Genomic DNA, 14,149 nt, shown 5'->3' on the forward strand with positions numbered 1-14,149 from the left:
ACACACACACACACACACACACACACACACACACACACAAATATGAAATTCTAACTATCTGTTACTTAACTTTAAACTGGTGCAGCCCAAATAGCAAACAATTGAGTTATTCTTTCTCCAGCAAAGTATGTTAAGAGTTTTATTCTTAACTGTCTATGGCAATCTGTTACTAGACTAGGAATATCATATCTTGAATGACAAAGGTAAGAGCATAATATAATTCACATAAATTTTTCATAAAACATTTATTTTGCAGCACAATACAGTATTTACAACACTGAACAAATTTCTATTTTTTTTAAAGTAGACCAACACTACACACGAACCATTTAGTGACCCTTAAATAATATTGTTTTTGTAAGCAAGCTCCTTACACATCCTTTCTGAAAGGTTTCTGTTACAGTCTTCCCCAAATGGTGATTTCTGATCTTGAAATACTCAAATAAAATGGATTTTATAAGAGTTGTACGATGGTTTTCTGTGGGATCAATGCTCATTATATGTTCATTGATAGATGTAAATACATTGCTGTCAATTTCTGCCATAGCAGATGACAAGAGCACAAGCATTACATTTTTTTTTTTTGTCAGCATACCCTTTGCCTGCTGCAAACGATAGGCTTGTTCTGCTACTTTACAGATTTGAACAACATCCCTGGAAGGTGTTACTAAACCTCCCATATTCTTTCTCGTGAGGAGTTCATTTTCGCTTTCTAATCAGCCATATAAAGAATTCGCACATTCAGTACAATATATGGTTTTCTTCAACTTACGTACTATAAATCCTGCAATGTACACAACAACATTTGTCACATAGTTTGACAGTTGTTTAAAACATATAGAAGGGATACTGTAACAGTGATCATGAGACACTTTTTCAACATCAGGAATTTCAGCTCTGAAATTTATACATGAAACAAATGGGTTTGTTTGTACTTTACCCAGTGCTGAAGATACATTCAGAATAGAACACTCTTCAGTGTCTAAACAAGTTCCAAACTCTGAACCCCTTACTTGCTGATGTATAAGTAACCTTTTGTAAGCAGCTTTGAACTGAGTGGCTGTAGGGTTATTGTTATCACCACCATACCTCCTGATTGAACTAAAAAATGTCTCAATGTGATCTTGTAACAACTTGTGTGTCAGTAAGAATTTAAGTTGTGGATTAGGACTGCTTATCAGAGAATTGTATAACCTTTTGAGACTTTGAATTGACACAATAAAACCAAGGAAACCAGTCTTTCTGTTTGTAAACAAAACAGAGGGGCCATTTGCATCCAGTCTTAAATTCTTTATATATTCTTCAGCTTCATCCAGAAAAGACCAAATATGGCTAGCAGTCTGCAATGACAGAGGTGCTTTATAACCTTTCGCTAACAGATTTCTACTGTTGAAGCAATCAAAAACATTGTTCATAATCCTTATGAACCTAACTGTTGGATCACAGTCTTTAAAATCGTCTAGCTGCAAATCTTTGTCAAGAAATTCAAGGGCATTAGCTACACTATTACTCAATGTCTGTGCAGCAATTCTGACATCCATCTTATGGCGATACCACTCAACATGCTTCATTCTTACTTTTGTAGCAAGATGAAGTGTCTCCACACATTGCAAATCATGTAACTTGAGTACATAATCCCATTTAATAGGATTTCTATTGCCATCAAAAATTGTGCCCTTACCAGCTAAGGTATTACGTACTAACTTTAGCATGTGACATGGGTCAAGGAAAATACATATTTCATCATTACACAATGGGTGCTTAAAGAAAGATTTTATGTTAGCTAAAGAAAAAGAAGCACCTAGCTTTTCTATCATTGCAGTATTTACATGTGTTCCATCAAAAGTTACGGATCTCACCTCAACACCAGCATCAAAAGTAAACTTTAGAGCCTCAATCAATAGGTTAGATTTTTCTAGTGCAGTTAGTCCATTGACTAGAAAGTAACCAATTGGCAGTTTCCAAGAACTGTTAACAGCAGTTACCATAAAAGTTAGTGCCTCATTTGCAACAGGAAGGTTATCATCATCAAGCTCTGTCCCATAATCTACATATCCAACAAATTTATTTTGACGAAATTCAATGTGTTTTCTTATGGCAATTTCGTCAAATGACATAGCACACAGCAATTTCTTGCCCTTGTTCATAAGCTCTTCACTCTTTATTCTGAGAGCAACTGCTGCTTCTTTGCTAAAACATGGATTTCCATCAATCACACTGTACCACCTTCTCAGTGTCCGTGGATGTGGCAGAGATGTATTGAAATTTCTCCTTACGTAACTGTAAGCCTTGCTGCTGTAGAAATTAAGAGTTAAAGCAAAGGTCCGAAGAGCTGCTGGGTACTTTTCTCTTGTTTGACCTCTGCTGACATGCTTTAACAACTCTGATGTACCTGGTGGCAGCATCTGAAAGCAATATGATACTCTCAGTAAGGAACTGCAAGAGCTGGGCTACAAACTGTCATTCACTCAACATGTTCTGTATATCACATCATGCAGAAGACTCTACATTGATAAGGAAAGAGAAAACAACACATAATTAGCAGTTACAAACTAAATTTGTGCATAGAAGGAACAAAATATCATCACTGTTTCTACTATTTGTGCTCATGTATGGTAGATTTAACATAGTTAAGTTTCCAAGAGTGTCTCCACTTTAATAAAAGTTACTGCTTCCTCATTTATATTAAATTATGGTGCTTTCTCCCACTTTATTTTATCCATTGTGGTTATTGAACACCACAACTGTTTTTGTAAATTACACTGTAGGAAATAATGCAACCAGTCACAAGTTTCTTTTAGTAGTGATTTCTATTGTACCATTACTAGCTTTGAGTCTGAGCCCATTGTCAAATGGTAGCATTGATTTCTTGCAAGTTTTATGTATGTGTCCCAAAATATAACAAAGTTCTAAGAGAGGAAATGTAAAGGAGAGAATTTCATGAAGAAAGTGCAATGTGTACAGTCTGTATACAATCTAATACCTTTCAAGAAATATGTAATTTCAAAATTTTAGGACACACATAAAACTGCAAGGAATTAGTGGTATTGCATGGCAATGGGTTCCAGGTCCGAAACTAGCAATGTTACAATAACAATCACTTCTAAAAAACTTGTGGCTCGTTGCAGTTCTCTCCACAGTGTAATTTTATCCTATTATTTACATGAACATGTTGATATTTTTCAAAACAATGCCTACATTTGTGTGAATAGAGACTTTCTTACAATCAACTATGTCACTTGTCATGGAACCATAAGACAGGTACAATACTAGAATCTACACCACCTGATATTTATAATAAGAATGGCAATTTGGAATGTCTTCAATGTCATATGTCAAGAAATTATAAGTACTACTTGAAGCACATAGTTCTATCTTACCTTCAGCAAATTACCCATGGATTCACTTATAAGATTATTCTTTTGAAGGTCAATTATTAATGATTCCATATTTAAAATTTTCTTCCTCATCCTGTGGGCTGATCGCTGCAAATTACTTAATTTTCTGGCTTTCTTCTTCAGCTGCTTTTTTGCAACACTTGCCATTTTACTAGCTATGCCAGGAACAGCCAAATCATCTTCCTTAAAATCTCCTATATATCTAAAACATTTGCTTGTCCCAGCTTTTACTTCAGAAGCTTGTATAGCGGCTGCAAACAAAATACCAGTCCATTGAACGAAAATGTACATGAAAGAATTTCCCCTCAGTCTAACGCATATTACGACAATGTTACTTTAAAAAACGCTGTTACATTTTTACAGCCACTGCTTAACACTCTCCTTCTTACGTTAACATATTAACACAAAGTAAATATCTAGACTTACGAGAATTATGGGAAGTTCCTGCACATGAAATTTCGTCTAATGAATCTCTCTTAGTCGGAGGTTTACGAAGCTTGGGTCTCTTTGCTTGAAGATGCTCGGGGAAATCGAATTTTGTTGGCACGGCGTCACTGTGAAGCCAATTCCCACCAGTCTTTTCTTTGTCGAAACAATTTTCTTCAAAGTGCTTCGAACAGATGCGTGTGTGCGCAGTAGGCTTGAAATCTTTTCGTTTCACTGCCTGTATCCACATCTGCCTGCGCCCTTCATCCTTTGGAAACCTATACGAAAGAGAAAAAGCAGCTTTGTGGCTTACCATTTTAAGAAATATATACGATTGCAATGTGGGCTTGGAAACACACACAGCACTTCAAACCGCCAATTTACGTAACTGTGGCGTTCTGGGTCAGGATATGATATACACAATAGTTTATCAGTATTCGAGAAATGCCGCTAAATTAAACTAATAATACTTACACGTGAAATTTAATGTTACTTCCCTTCACAAAACGCTCGGAACAACCATAAGCACAACAGGATACCACCATTGTTTTGCCAATAGTCACGTGGTATAGCAGTAGAGATGTTGGTGCCACGAAATTTACGTCATGACCAGTCTACCAATATCTATGGTCGAAGGAGAGAACCTCAAGAACGGCCATGTTTCAGCACTCTGCCGCTGGATCTTGTGCTGTTAAGACCTGTCTTAGGTGTGCTCCGTAAAGACAAAAGAGTTGAGACATGGTATGCATGTGGAATATTTAAGAGTAGTTTGAAATAATAATTTCTCTATTTCAGGAACTTTTGTGAGGAGAATTAAATGTCAGGCAGGTAATATTAATGGGATCATAGTAATCTTCGGAAGTGACCAACGGTCACAATGAAACCACGTGTAGCAGTAAGTTGAAATACTTCCGTGTGCTTAAGTTAAGCTGAATTACTAGTGTGTGTACTACAAGTTGAAATATTTAAGGAATGGCGTGTGCAGGACTTGAAATTAGAGACGAGTACTTCCACGTGGTGAGTACTGTATGTGTCTCACTCTGTGTATGAGACAAAGGATAAAGAGAAGTACTCGTCCATGGTATCAGTTGAGGACTCGCGTGTGTGATGAATATGCTCTTAATATTACTTTCCATGTTATGTTTCCATGTGACGCTTGATTCAAACTATAATACTCTGAGAGAGAAGCAAGGTGAGTCAGCCGTCTATCCAGCAACACCACTTGGCTTGCATTGCACAGGAAGACGTGCATATGTCTCCAGAGTTCATAGTAGGAAAGAAGAATTACGAAGTGGGGCAGTGTCGTGTGAAACTGGGATAAATACTAATTGAAGTGGGAAAGCTGAAAGTGATAGAGTTGTGACTATTTATTGTGTTGTATTCCATGTTGTAGTGTGGTGTATGTCATGTAATTTGGGTATGTGTGGTTTGCATGGGAGAGTAGCTAGGTAGTTGCAGAGGTAGTGGGTTATGCGTGTTCCTTTTGTACCACTCGGTCTGGAGGAAAGTTGCGTGATGATGGTTGTGAGAGTCGAAGTGTGAGATATAGCAAAAAGATCCACCATCCTATCCAGAAAGTGCACTGTAGCGTTGAATAATTACGAGACCTAAAGATAGAGAATCACCAATGTAAAGCCATGCCCACTGGCGGAACTTCTCATGTGTCATTGTTGTAGGTTATAGAATTTGTGTGTTTAGGTTATAGAATTTATCAGAATAAATAAGATAGTGAAAAGAAAAAGATTGGTGGCTTTTTCCTTCGAATTGTATGTTGTCATGATATCCAGAATTTATAATGTGTGCACCTCTCATATTCAGTGCGATGGCCACGTGTTGATAAAAGCCGTTAAATAAAAAAAGAAAATGTGGTATTGCCAGTGCGTAGTGAACAGTCAGAGTTCTGTAAATTGCTGATAGTCAGATGAGCGTTTCCTTTGTGCATTATTCATACAGGAGGATAATTTGTACCTTTATTGTGAGTACTAGAGTTCATGTTACTCGACAGATAAGAATGAATCCACTCGCTTGGCAGACCACTCATCTTGCAGGCCTGACTGCTTGATGCCACAGTATGAGCAAGGCACGTGGGTGCCTCTCAGATCAACTGCTGGATGCATGCTGAAAAAACAAGGAAAAGATCTGAACAAATGCTATGAAAAAGCGCAAATGATATGAAGCTTTTTTAACTTCCAAATATGAACACACAGGGATTTTACACTATGAAACATTTTTACGAAAATGTACTGTTAAATCTGAAGAAACAGTTATTTGATGCTTAAATTATTTGATGAAAGTTTACTTCGAGATCTGAACACATAGTGGTTTGATATTATGAAACTTTTTTTTTTACGAAAATGCTCTTTGAAACCTGAACCCACAGTGATCTCATACACACTATGAAGTCTGATCTTATGCTGTGAAACCTAAATCTGAACAAATGCTGTGATAATGAAAACTGAACATAATATGATTTGCTACCATGAAACTGTCTTTACGAAAATATACACCACAAAATCCAATCTTATGCTACGAAATTATTATGTTGACTATGCTACAATTAAGCACCATTCTTATCCATCATCTATCAGAGATCATTGGAACAGCAAAAACTTCCTGGCAGATTAAAACTGTGTGCCCGACCGAGACTCGAACTCAGGGCCTTTGCCTTTCGCGGGCAAGTGTTCTACCATCTGAGCTACGGAAGCATGACTCACGCCTGGACCTCGCAGCTTTACTTCTGCCAGTATCTCGTCTCCTACCTTCCAAACTTTACAGAAGCTCTCCTGCGAACCTTGCAGAACTAGCACTCCTGAAAGAAAGGATACTGCGGAGACAGGGCTTAGCCACAGCCTGGGGGATGTTTCCAGAATGAGATTTTCACTCTGCAGCGGAATGTGCGCTGATATGAAACTTCCTGGCAGATTAAAACTGTGTGCCCAACTGAGACTCGAACTCGGGACCTTTGCCTTTCGCGGGCAAGTGCTCTACCATCTGAGCTACCGAAGCACGACTCACACCCGGTCCTCACAGCTTCACTTCTGCCAGTAAAGTCCTGTAGTGCTCAGAGTCATTTGATCCTGAATTCTTAATTTGGCAACCACCAGCTTATCAGAATCTGTCCATGATCCTAACAGGTCGGCACCTTCAAATTTACGAAAAAACACTTTCACCTCATTTTCTGGTTTCCTGTTAAACACTCGTACTGATGGCAATGATGGAAAATTCTTTATTGTAGTCGTACTTGTACTGCAAGAATTATCATTTGGCAAGTCTTTCGGAATGTTATGCTCGCTTCTTTCTGCTTTTAACTTCCGAATCTCTTCTAGCAGTCCATTATTAACAGTTTGCTGATCGACGACGTTACTCTGGTTTGCGGTATTTCATATAATGTAACACCAATGAGTCACACAAGTGTAAAATAAAAATCCATCACTGCCTTACGTATTCTACCCAAACTGGAGTAGACCAACCTGAATTCCAGCACTGAATGTCCCCACTTAGTCGGACTGATATTCATGTTGCTGCTGCTGCTGCTCCAAGTTCACATTGTGCTGCACCTTTTCAGGACTGTAGGTTTGCCATAATGATCTCCAGGCTGACACCACTTCGATAAGGAGTTTGTTTGTGTTGTTGCCCCAGGTTGATAATTTACACAAAATATTTGTCAGAATTCGTAAGCAGTGGGTCATTGAGGTACAGAATACATGAGCACCAAGAAGTAAGTTTAAACAGTTTATTAACAAAAGACTGATTATGAAACATGCACGCTACATGCACCCATCATCACTGTGTCAGACACCCTAACGCCTGCTAAGTAGGGTCGTATTGAAAGTCTCCAGGATGGGCTAATTAAAGAGACATATTCGCACCCGAGGCCACACTAGTTATGCCGGAGCGCTGCCCATGGTGGCCAGTCGCTTACTCTTGTGGCGCACTGCAGTCAGACGTACATCTACTGACCAAGCAAATTGTCAGCATTCCAAGATAGGTCGGCTGGCGAGCGCATGTTATGTACTCTATGGCAACATGCAAACCCGTAGACCCTTACATAATGAATCGGTTTCAGATGATAGATCTTGACGAGCTCAGTTGGTGTCTTGACATGAGAATAAAACAACACAGAAAAGAAAGGACGATTAGCACTGGTCAAGGCAAATATGCAGCAAATATACTCAAGAAATTTGTTATCGGAGGACTGCAATCCGATCACACGTCCATGCAAACATGGTTTGATGCTACAAAAATGTGAATAAAAGTTTACATATGAGGAGGAACTTGTGTTTCATCGCATTCCTTATCAGCAAGCAGTTGCGTCACTCCTATATTTTGCTCAAGCCACAAGATCTGACACTGCATATACTGGTGGGTTTGTAATTAGATTCAACTCTAATCATCGAAAAATTCTCTGGGTAGCAGACAAATAAATCATGAAATACGTCAAGGGAACAGTTATTGTAGGACTAACTTTCAGAAGCAGTGGAACTACCGAATCAGCTTCTGTGATGCTGATTATTCGTCAGATCTCAATCAAAGGCAATCAATGACTGGCTGTCTTTTAATGAAGCTGGTGCAGCAGTTTCATGGAATTCAAAATGGCAATGAACAGTTGCTCTATCAACTGCAGAAGATGTATAAATGGCCCTATCAGCAGCAGGACAAGAAGCAACATACTTTCAAGGATTGCTCGGTGAATTGTGCATTAAACACAATGAAGAGCCAATAAGCCTGATCTGTGATAATCAAGATGCTGTTGCACTGAGTTGCAATGGTGTGCATCAGACTTGAACAAAACACACTGATGTGTGGTATCTCTATATTTGTGAGCTAGTTATTCCAGGAAAGTTCAGTGTCAAGTCAGTTGGTACTGACAAGCAACTAGCTGATTGTCTGATGAAGGCACTTCCAAAGGATAATCATCAGTGCTACTGCCAAGCAGTGGGACTTCCAAAGTTCATGAATTAACATCTTGAGAACACATTTGAGTGTTGGAAACAATTATGTTTTTCCTTTGTTGAAACCTTTTGCAGTAGTGGTTTCTTGTTTTTCATCTTAATGTCTTGTGATTATCACAGAATAACTTTGATGATCTGTGTTCATGGCAATATGATGTACATTAATTTCGTTCATTACTATATCAGCTTTATAATCCCTTCAAAAATTCATTGAGTATTGTGAACCAGTTCGATAGCTTGTTGCCATTTGCCTTCTTAAGAACCAAAAAACACCGTGTTGAGAATTGAGATCCATAGAGGTATAATAAAGGGAGACAGCGCTACAGATTTAACGCCTGTATGTTGTTGGTTTGAGGTCAGTGCCTCATATTAGACGCCCCAAAACATTAGCAGACTTCTTCTTAATATCTGTCATGCGCTCGCAACAGTTGTTTTAAATAGTAACTCCTATTGTCCTTTTGTGAACAACACATAGGCATTTTCAGGCATTTTTCTGGCCTTAAACGCATTTTTGATACAGTAAAACTACACATTTTGCCTCATTACTGTAACTTCTTTTTGTTCTATGTTTCAAACAAACAAGAGGAGAAGGATGTAGTGTGAAAAGGGTGCTTTCGTAATCCAGTATTTTCATTAATATGGGCTTTTGAAACTGATATTTAGTCTGCACCCTCTTACCAAAAATGATAACATACTTTCGTATGTTTGGTCAGTTTCCAATCTTATCTTTTCACATTGTTCAGCCAAAGAGGTTTTCAAGTTGGGTCAACAAAAAATCTAAAGTCAAATGAGAGAAATAAAATCTCTACAGTAAAAGTAAACAGTGCAACCAAAAATCATTTATATAAAAGAAAATATCACCACTATGAATGAAATGTTATTGCTTTATACTTTAGACTACAATAAAAACTATTTGCATGCCTGTAAATGGCACAAGCTGGCATTTTTGATCAAAGTACTTCCACCATAAGCTAATTTTTGAGACAACTAATATGGCGGATGTTGGATTCAGGATAGTGATGTCATGCTGATTTCCCCATTATTAAGTCAGCTCTATAATCTTTTAAAGAACTGATAAGAGACAATACCCAATAGTATTGTGAACCAGTTCGATATTTCACTGTCATTTGTCTTCCTGATAATGAAGAACATCCACGCTAAAGGGCCCCACACATGAGCAACAGATTGCAGTGATTTATTGCTTGGGCATGCGATTCCTTCATAGACTGCACATGTGTGGCAAATTGCAGTGATTGGTTGCTGCTCGCATGAAAATCCTGGTAAGTCTGATGAATAACATTCGATGTGTGGCAATACAGCAGCCTCATTGCAACTCATTTTATTATTTATTAAACATGGTTGTGTTGTATTTTGTTTCACTCTGCCCAAATTGAGTAAGAACTTCACGTTTAAATTTACAATTATTCAAGGACCACAAACCACAATGAGAAGTGAAGTTGAGCCCAGAGTTTCCATTTATATTAAGAAATAACATGAAATATACTCTCTTAGTTTCCATTAATTACCGTTTTGAAGCTTATACTGTAAAAATAGAACCGATGGGAAATATTAATCAAGATAAACTACTAATATTATTTATTAAGCATTCATTTTGTCATATGTGATTACATGGAATTTGTCTTGTGTTAATAAAGAAAAGATGAATAAAAGTATATTATGTAATAGTATCAATGAATAAATGTTAAAATCCAAATATGTAAACCAAAAAATTAAAGTCGGCATGACATAAATTTTCAATGATACAGTACCATAGTTAAATAGAGTACTACATGTCTGCATGTGTGTATGTGTGTGTGTGTGTGTGCATGTGTGTGTGTGTGTGTCTTCGTGGACAGAAACTAGAAACTATTAATCATGTTATATTTTGTAATGGCAGTTTAATTAATTTGTATATGTACCACAACAACAACATGTTTATTAGTACTTTATGCCGAAAATTATATATCATTAGCAGAGCCTTACACAAAACTTGATAATAACGACGCTACTTGTGAACAGCCAACTTCTGTAGCAACTCAGAGTATCACACAGTAAGTATACCCAGTGACACATGGTGTACTGAAATTCTGAAAATTCATGTCTTCTTTAACACAGCAAAAACTTTCACTTATTAACATTTTTATGCCCATTTTTAGAACAGCACAGCTTAGGTATCCTTTTAATCCTTAAGGGAAGAGCACAAAAAAAATTTATGTTATACATTGCACTCCTGTGATACTGGGGCTTCTTATGTACAGGGTTCCATTTGATGAATTTGGGTTACTTATGAATCAGTTACACAAATTATTAAAGTTTTTACCTTCTAAACAAATGATGGATAATAATATTAAGTGAATATTTTAATTTAAATGTTCACCACAAATCTGTTATATTGCTATGTGGAAGTCCATTGTCACTCTTCCTCACCCACTCCCTCTTAGCACTACTGCTGTTGGCAACATTTCTACTCAGGTCGAAACTGTAAAACAAATTATGGAAGTACTGCATTTAACCTATATGCCTAACGAGTGAACGAGGAATTGAGAAAGAAAAACGATTTGTTTTAGCACACTGCAAAGATGTACACAACCCACTTACGGTCCCTGAAAAATGTAATATGTAAGCTACAGTACCGAAGAAAAGTGTTTCAAAAGAAGTTTAATAAATAAAACTTCCCTTTCTGTAATTTATTTTTGGCCAGTATCCTCTAGGACTCAGCGACTGCCTGCAACTGCTGCTAAGAACAGCAGTTTATTTTCCATTACGCATCTTACTGGACAGTGACGTTCGTAGACCTGGTTGTGATTGCTTGGCAAATCACTCGCATGTGACAGGAACGAAGAGGAAACGTTAGTGATAGCCCCGGATATCGCACAAGCACCGTCGCTAACGTTACGAGGGACAAGTAACTGATGCGTATCCGATTTGTGGAGTACTTGATTACCATGGAGGTACAATCCCCTCCATGTTGAGTACCAAGAACTGAGAGAGATAACATCTAAGGTTGCACTCAACCAAGGAGGTTAGAACCTCCCACAGACATGTCTGTGGAACTATTTGTACCGTATACCATAGATAATACAGACCGCGCACGCACCATTTTCCGCCGTGCCGACATTTGAAAGCAAAATCTAAGTTATGTGACTCGGAAAAGCAAGTTAAACTCGTTGTAGCAAGCCGAATCTCTATCATTGCGAGGTGGGGCTGACAGAATATGTAATAGTAGGAATAAATTTCAGGATTCAGGTGTATATAAGATCAAATGTAATGACTGCTGTAAACAATATATAGGACAGACTGGTAGGAACTTCGAAACCAGATTCAGGGAGCACACCTACTCTCAAAACAAAACAGCTTTTGGGGCGCATATGGCTGCGACAAAGCACTCAGTCACGAATATTGAAAACAATTTAGAAATCCTGCATAGAGCTCATAAGGGGCGTTTTCTTAACATTTTGGAAGAGATCGAAATATACACCCACAAAAATAAAGATCCGGATTTAATCCTCAACGAACAAAACGAATTCAATCATAACGCCTATTTTAGCATTTATGACGACCTACTAAGATGACAACTGTTGCGTGTGGAGATCCAGCCCGAGAGATGAGAGATGGTGCGCGGTGGAGAAGCCGGAAGACGCGTGCAGCGCCTGGCGTCGTTGACGGGGCCCTCCTGTGCGGCCCTCTTGCCCGCGGCGATGGACATCAGACGACTGAGCGCACCGCGGCACAACACCAAAATGGCGGGAACCACGGAAGCAGACCGTAGAGGAAAACAAGTTCACAGCAGCACCATAGATATATAAATCGCCCTATGCTTTTAGATCGTATAAAAATGATAATTTTACTGCCTTTTAATCCTGACAAGTACAGATTTTAACTTTGACATCTACATATTTTAACCAAATATTTTTAATATAAAAAGATCTACTGAATACAGTATGTACAAATGGAATGTAACAAATGTACCAGACGCCACCTGTCGGTTATAGTGTTACAATTAATATAAATGACGTGCACTCTGCCAACCAATTTTATGTGACGTAGCATGTGAAAGGTGCTGAATTTGGACGGGTTACTCCTGTAACTGAAATATCAGGTACGTTCTGGTACATTTGATGTTCATTAGATAAGATGAAAAACATTTGTTTCCGAGAAATAGTAAATTAGTATAATTATTTTTACAGATCTGAAGATGGTTCTGAATGAACCGAAACCGGTCATATGAATAATAAAAATTTTTGCAATCAAGACGGATTTTAAGTAACATTATAAAATCACTGATTGCTGTTGTCCCATAAGACATTATGTCTGTTTTTTCAACAGTAACTCGTCCAGACATCACTTTTGCAGTCAATAAAGCTGCTCGAGCTATGGAGAAACCAACCACTGAAGACTGGAATAGAGTAAAGCGCATTTTCCGGTATTTGAAAGGGACCTTAAATTTTGGAACTGTATATAATAAAAAAGAAGAGTTAAAGATTTACACTGATGCAGATTTCGCAGGTGATAACCGGACAAGGCGCTCAACAACTGGAATTCTTGCAAAGTACTCAGGTGGTGCAGTGTCATGGACAAGTCAGTTGCAGAAAGTAGTGGCCACATCCACAACCGAGGCGGAAATAATTGCAGCTAGTGAAGGAGCAAAAGAGTTAGTTTGGTTACGTCGTCTGCTATCAGAATTAGTGGAAATGTCGGGGCAGCCTCCAGTTCTTTACATTGACAATGCTAGTGCATTGAAGTTGGCAAAAAATCCAGAATATCATCGACGTTCTAATCATATAGAGGTCCGACATTTCTATGTTCGTGAAAGCTATCTGAACGGTGAGATTTTCTTGGAACACATTGATGGACACAACCAGTTGGCAGATATTTTGACGAAACCTCTTGAACGAGTTCGATTTAGTTTTCTATGTTCAGAAATTGGCATGCAAGAGACAAAGCAATAATTTCATGATTTTTTTCTTTTGGAGGAAGTGTTAAAAGAAAAGAAAAAATTCCTTGACGTCTATATTTATGTGTTGCTCCATGACTCTGCTGTCAATATCTTTATTCTTGGCTTGTGTGTAACTTCTGTGTTTTTTTTTTCTTACAGTACATGTGTTGTTTTTTCCGTATCCAGGGTGTAATTACAAAGCTAATAAAATGTTTTCTTGCCTTTAAATAATATTTTTCATCAATATGTATGAAATGTTTCATTACGGTTTTATAAGAAATGAAAATCTTTTATATCCATAATGACCGTCTTTCCACATAACAAGCGTTTCTACGTTATGGCTCCCGCTTAACCAAGTGCAGATACCAAAACAATGGACATAATATATTAGTAAAAATTGTAGAGAATCTCCTGTAGTGAGTTAGATATTAACGTTC

The 14,149-nt window shown here is 37.9% G+C and overlaps 1 protein-coding gene across 1 annotated transcript; it reads right to left on the reverse strand.

Moving 5' to 3' along the window:
- Positions 1-775: 775 nt before the first annotated feature.
- On the reverse strand, positions 776-4,444 carry LOC126153504 (THAP domain-containing protein 2-like). Its single transcript, XM_049916076.1, has 5 exons — positions 4,299-4,444; positions 3,825-4,102; positions 3,381-3,649; positions 1,986-2,405; positions 776-784 (listed from the first exon to the last, which is right to left on the reverse strand). Exons 1-5 carry the CDS (start codon positions 4,367-4,369, stop codon positions 776-778), a joined length of 1,047 nt encoding a protein of 348 aa, XP_049772033.1. The 5' UTR covers positions 4,370-4,444.
- Between the last annotated feature and the right edge of the window lie 9,705 nt (positions 4,445-14,149).

Source organism: Schistocerca cancellata, chromosome 2, assembly GCF_023864275.1.
Source record: "Schistocerca cancellata isolate TAMUIC-IGC-003103 chromosome 2, iqSchCanc2.1, whole genome shotgun sequence".
Taxonomy (NCBI): Eukaryota; Metazoa; Arthropoda; class Insecta; order Orthoptera; family Acrididae; genus Schistocerca; species Schistocerca cancellata.

Bases quoted from the DNA above. Each gene is read 5' to 3' on its own strand.
- LOC126153504 (XM_049916076.1), bottom strand. From the start codon at position 4,369: ATGGTGGTATCCTGTTGTGCTTATGGTTGTTCCGAGCGTTTTGTGAAG. The intron at 3,650-3,824 runs GTAAGTCTAGAT...TTTTGTTTGCAG, and splicing joins AGGAACTTCCCATAATTCTC to CCGCTATACAAGCTTCTGAA. The intron at 2,406-3,380 runs GTAAGATAGAAC...TATTGCTTTCAG, and splicing joins CCATGGGTAATTTGCTGAAG to ATGCTGCCACCAGGTACATC.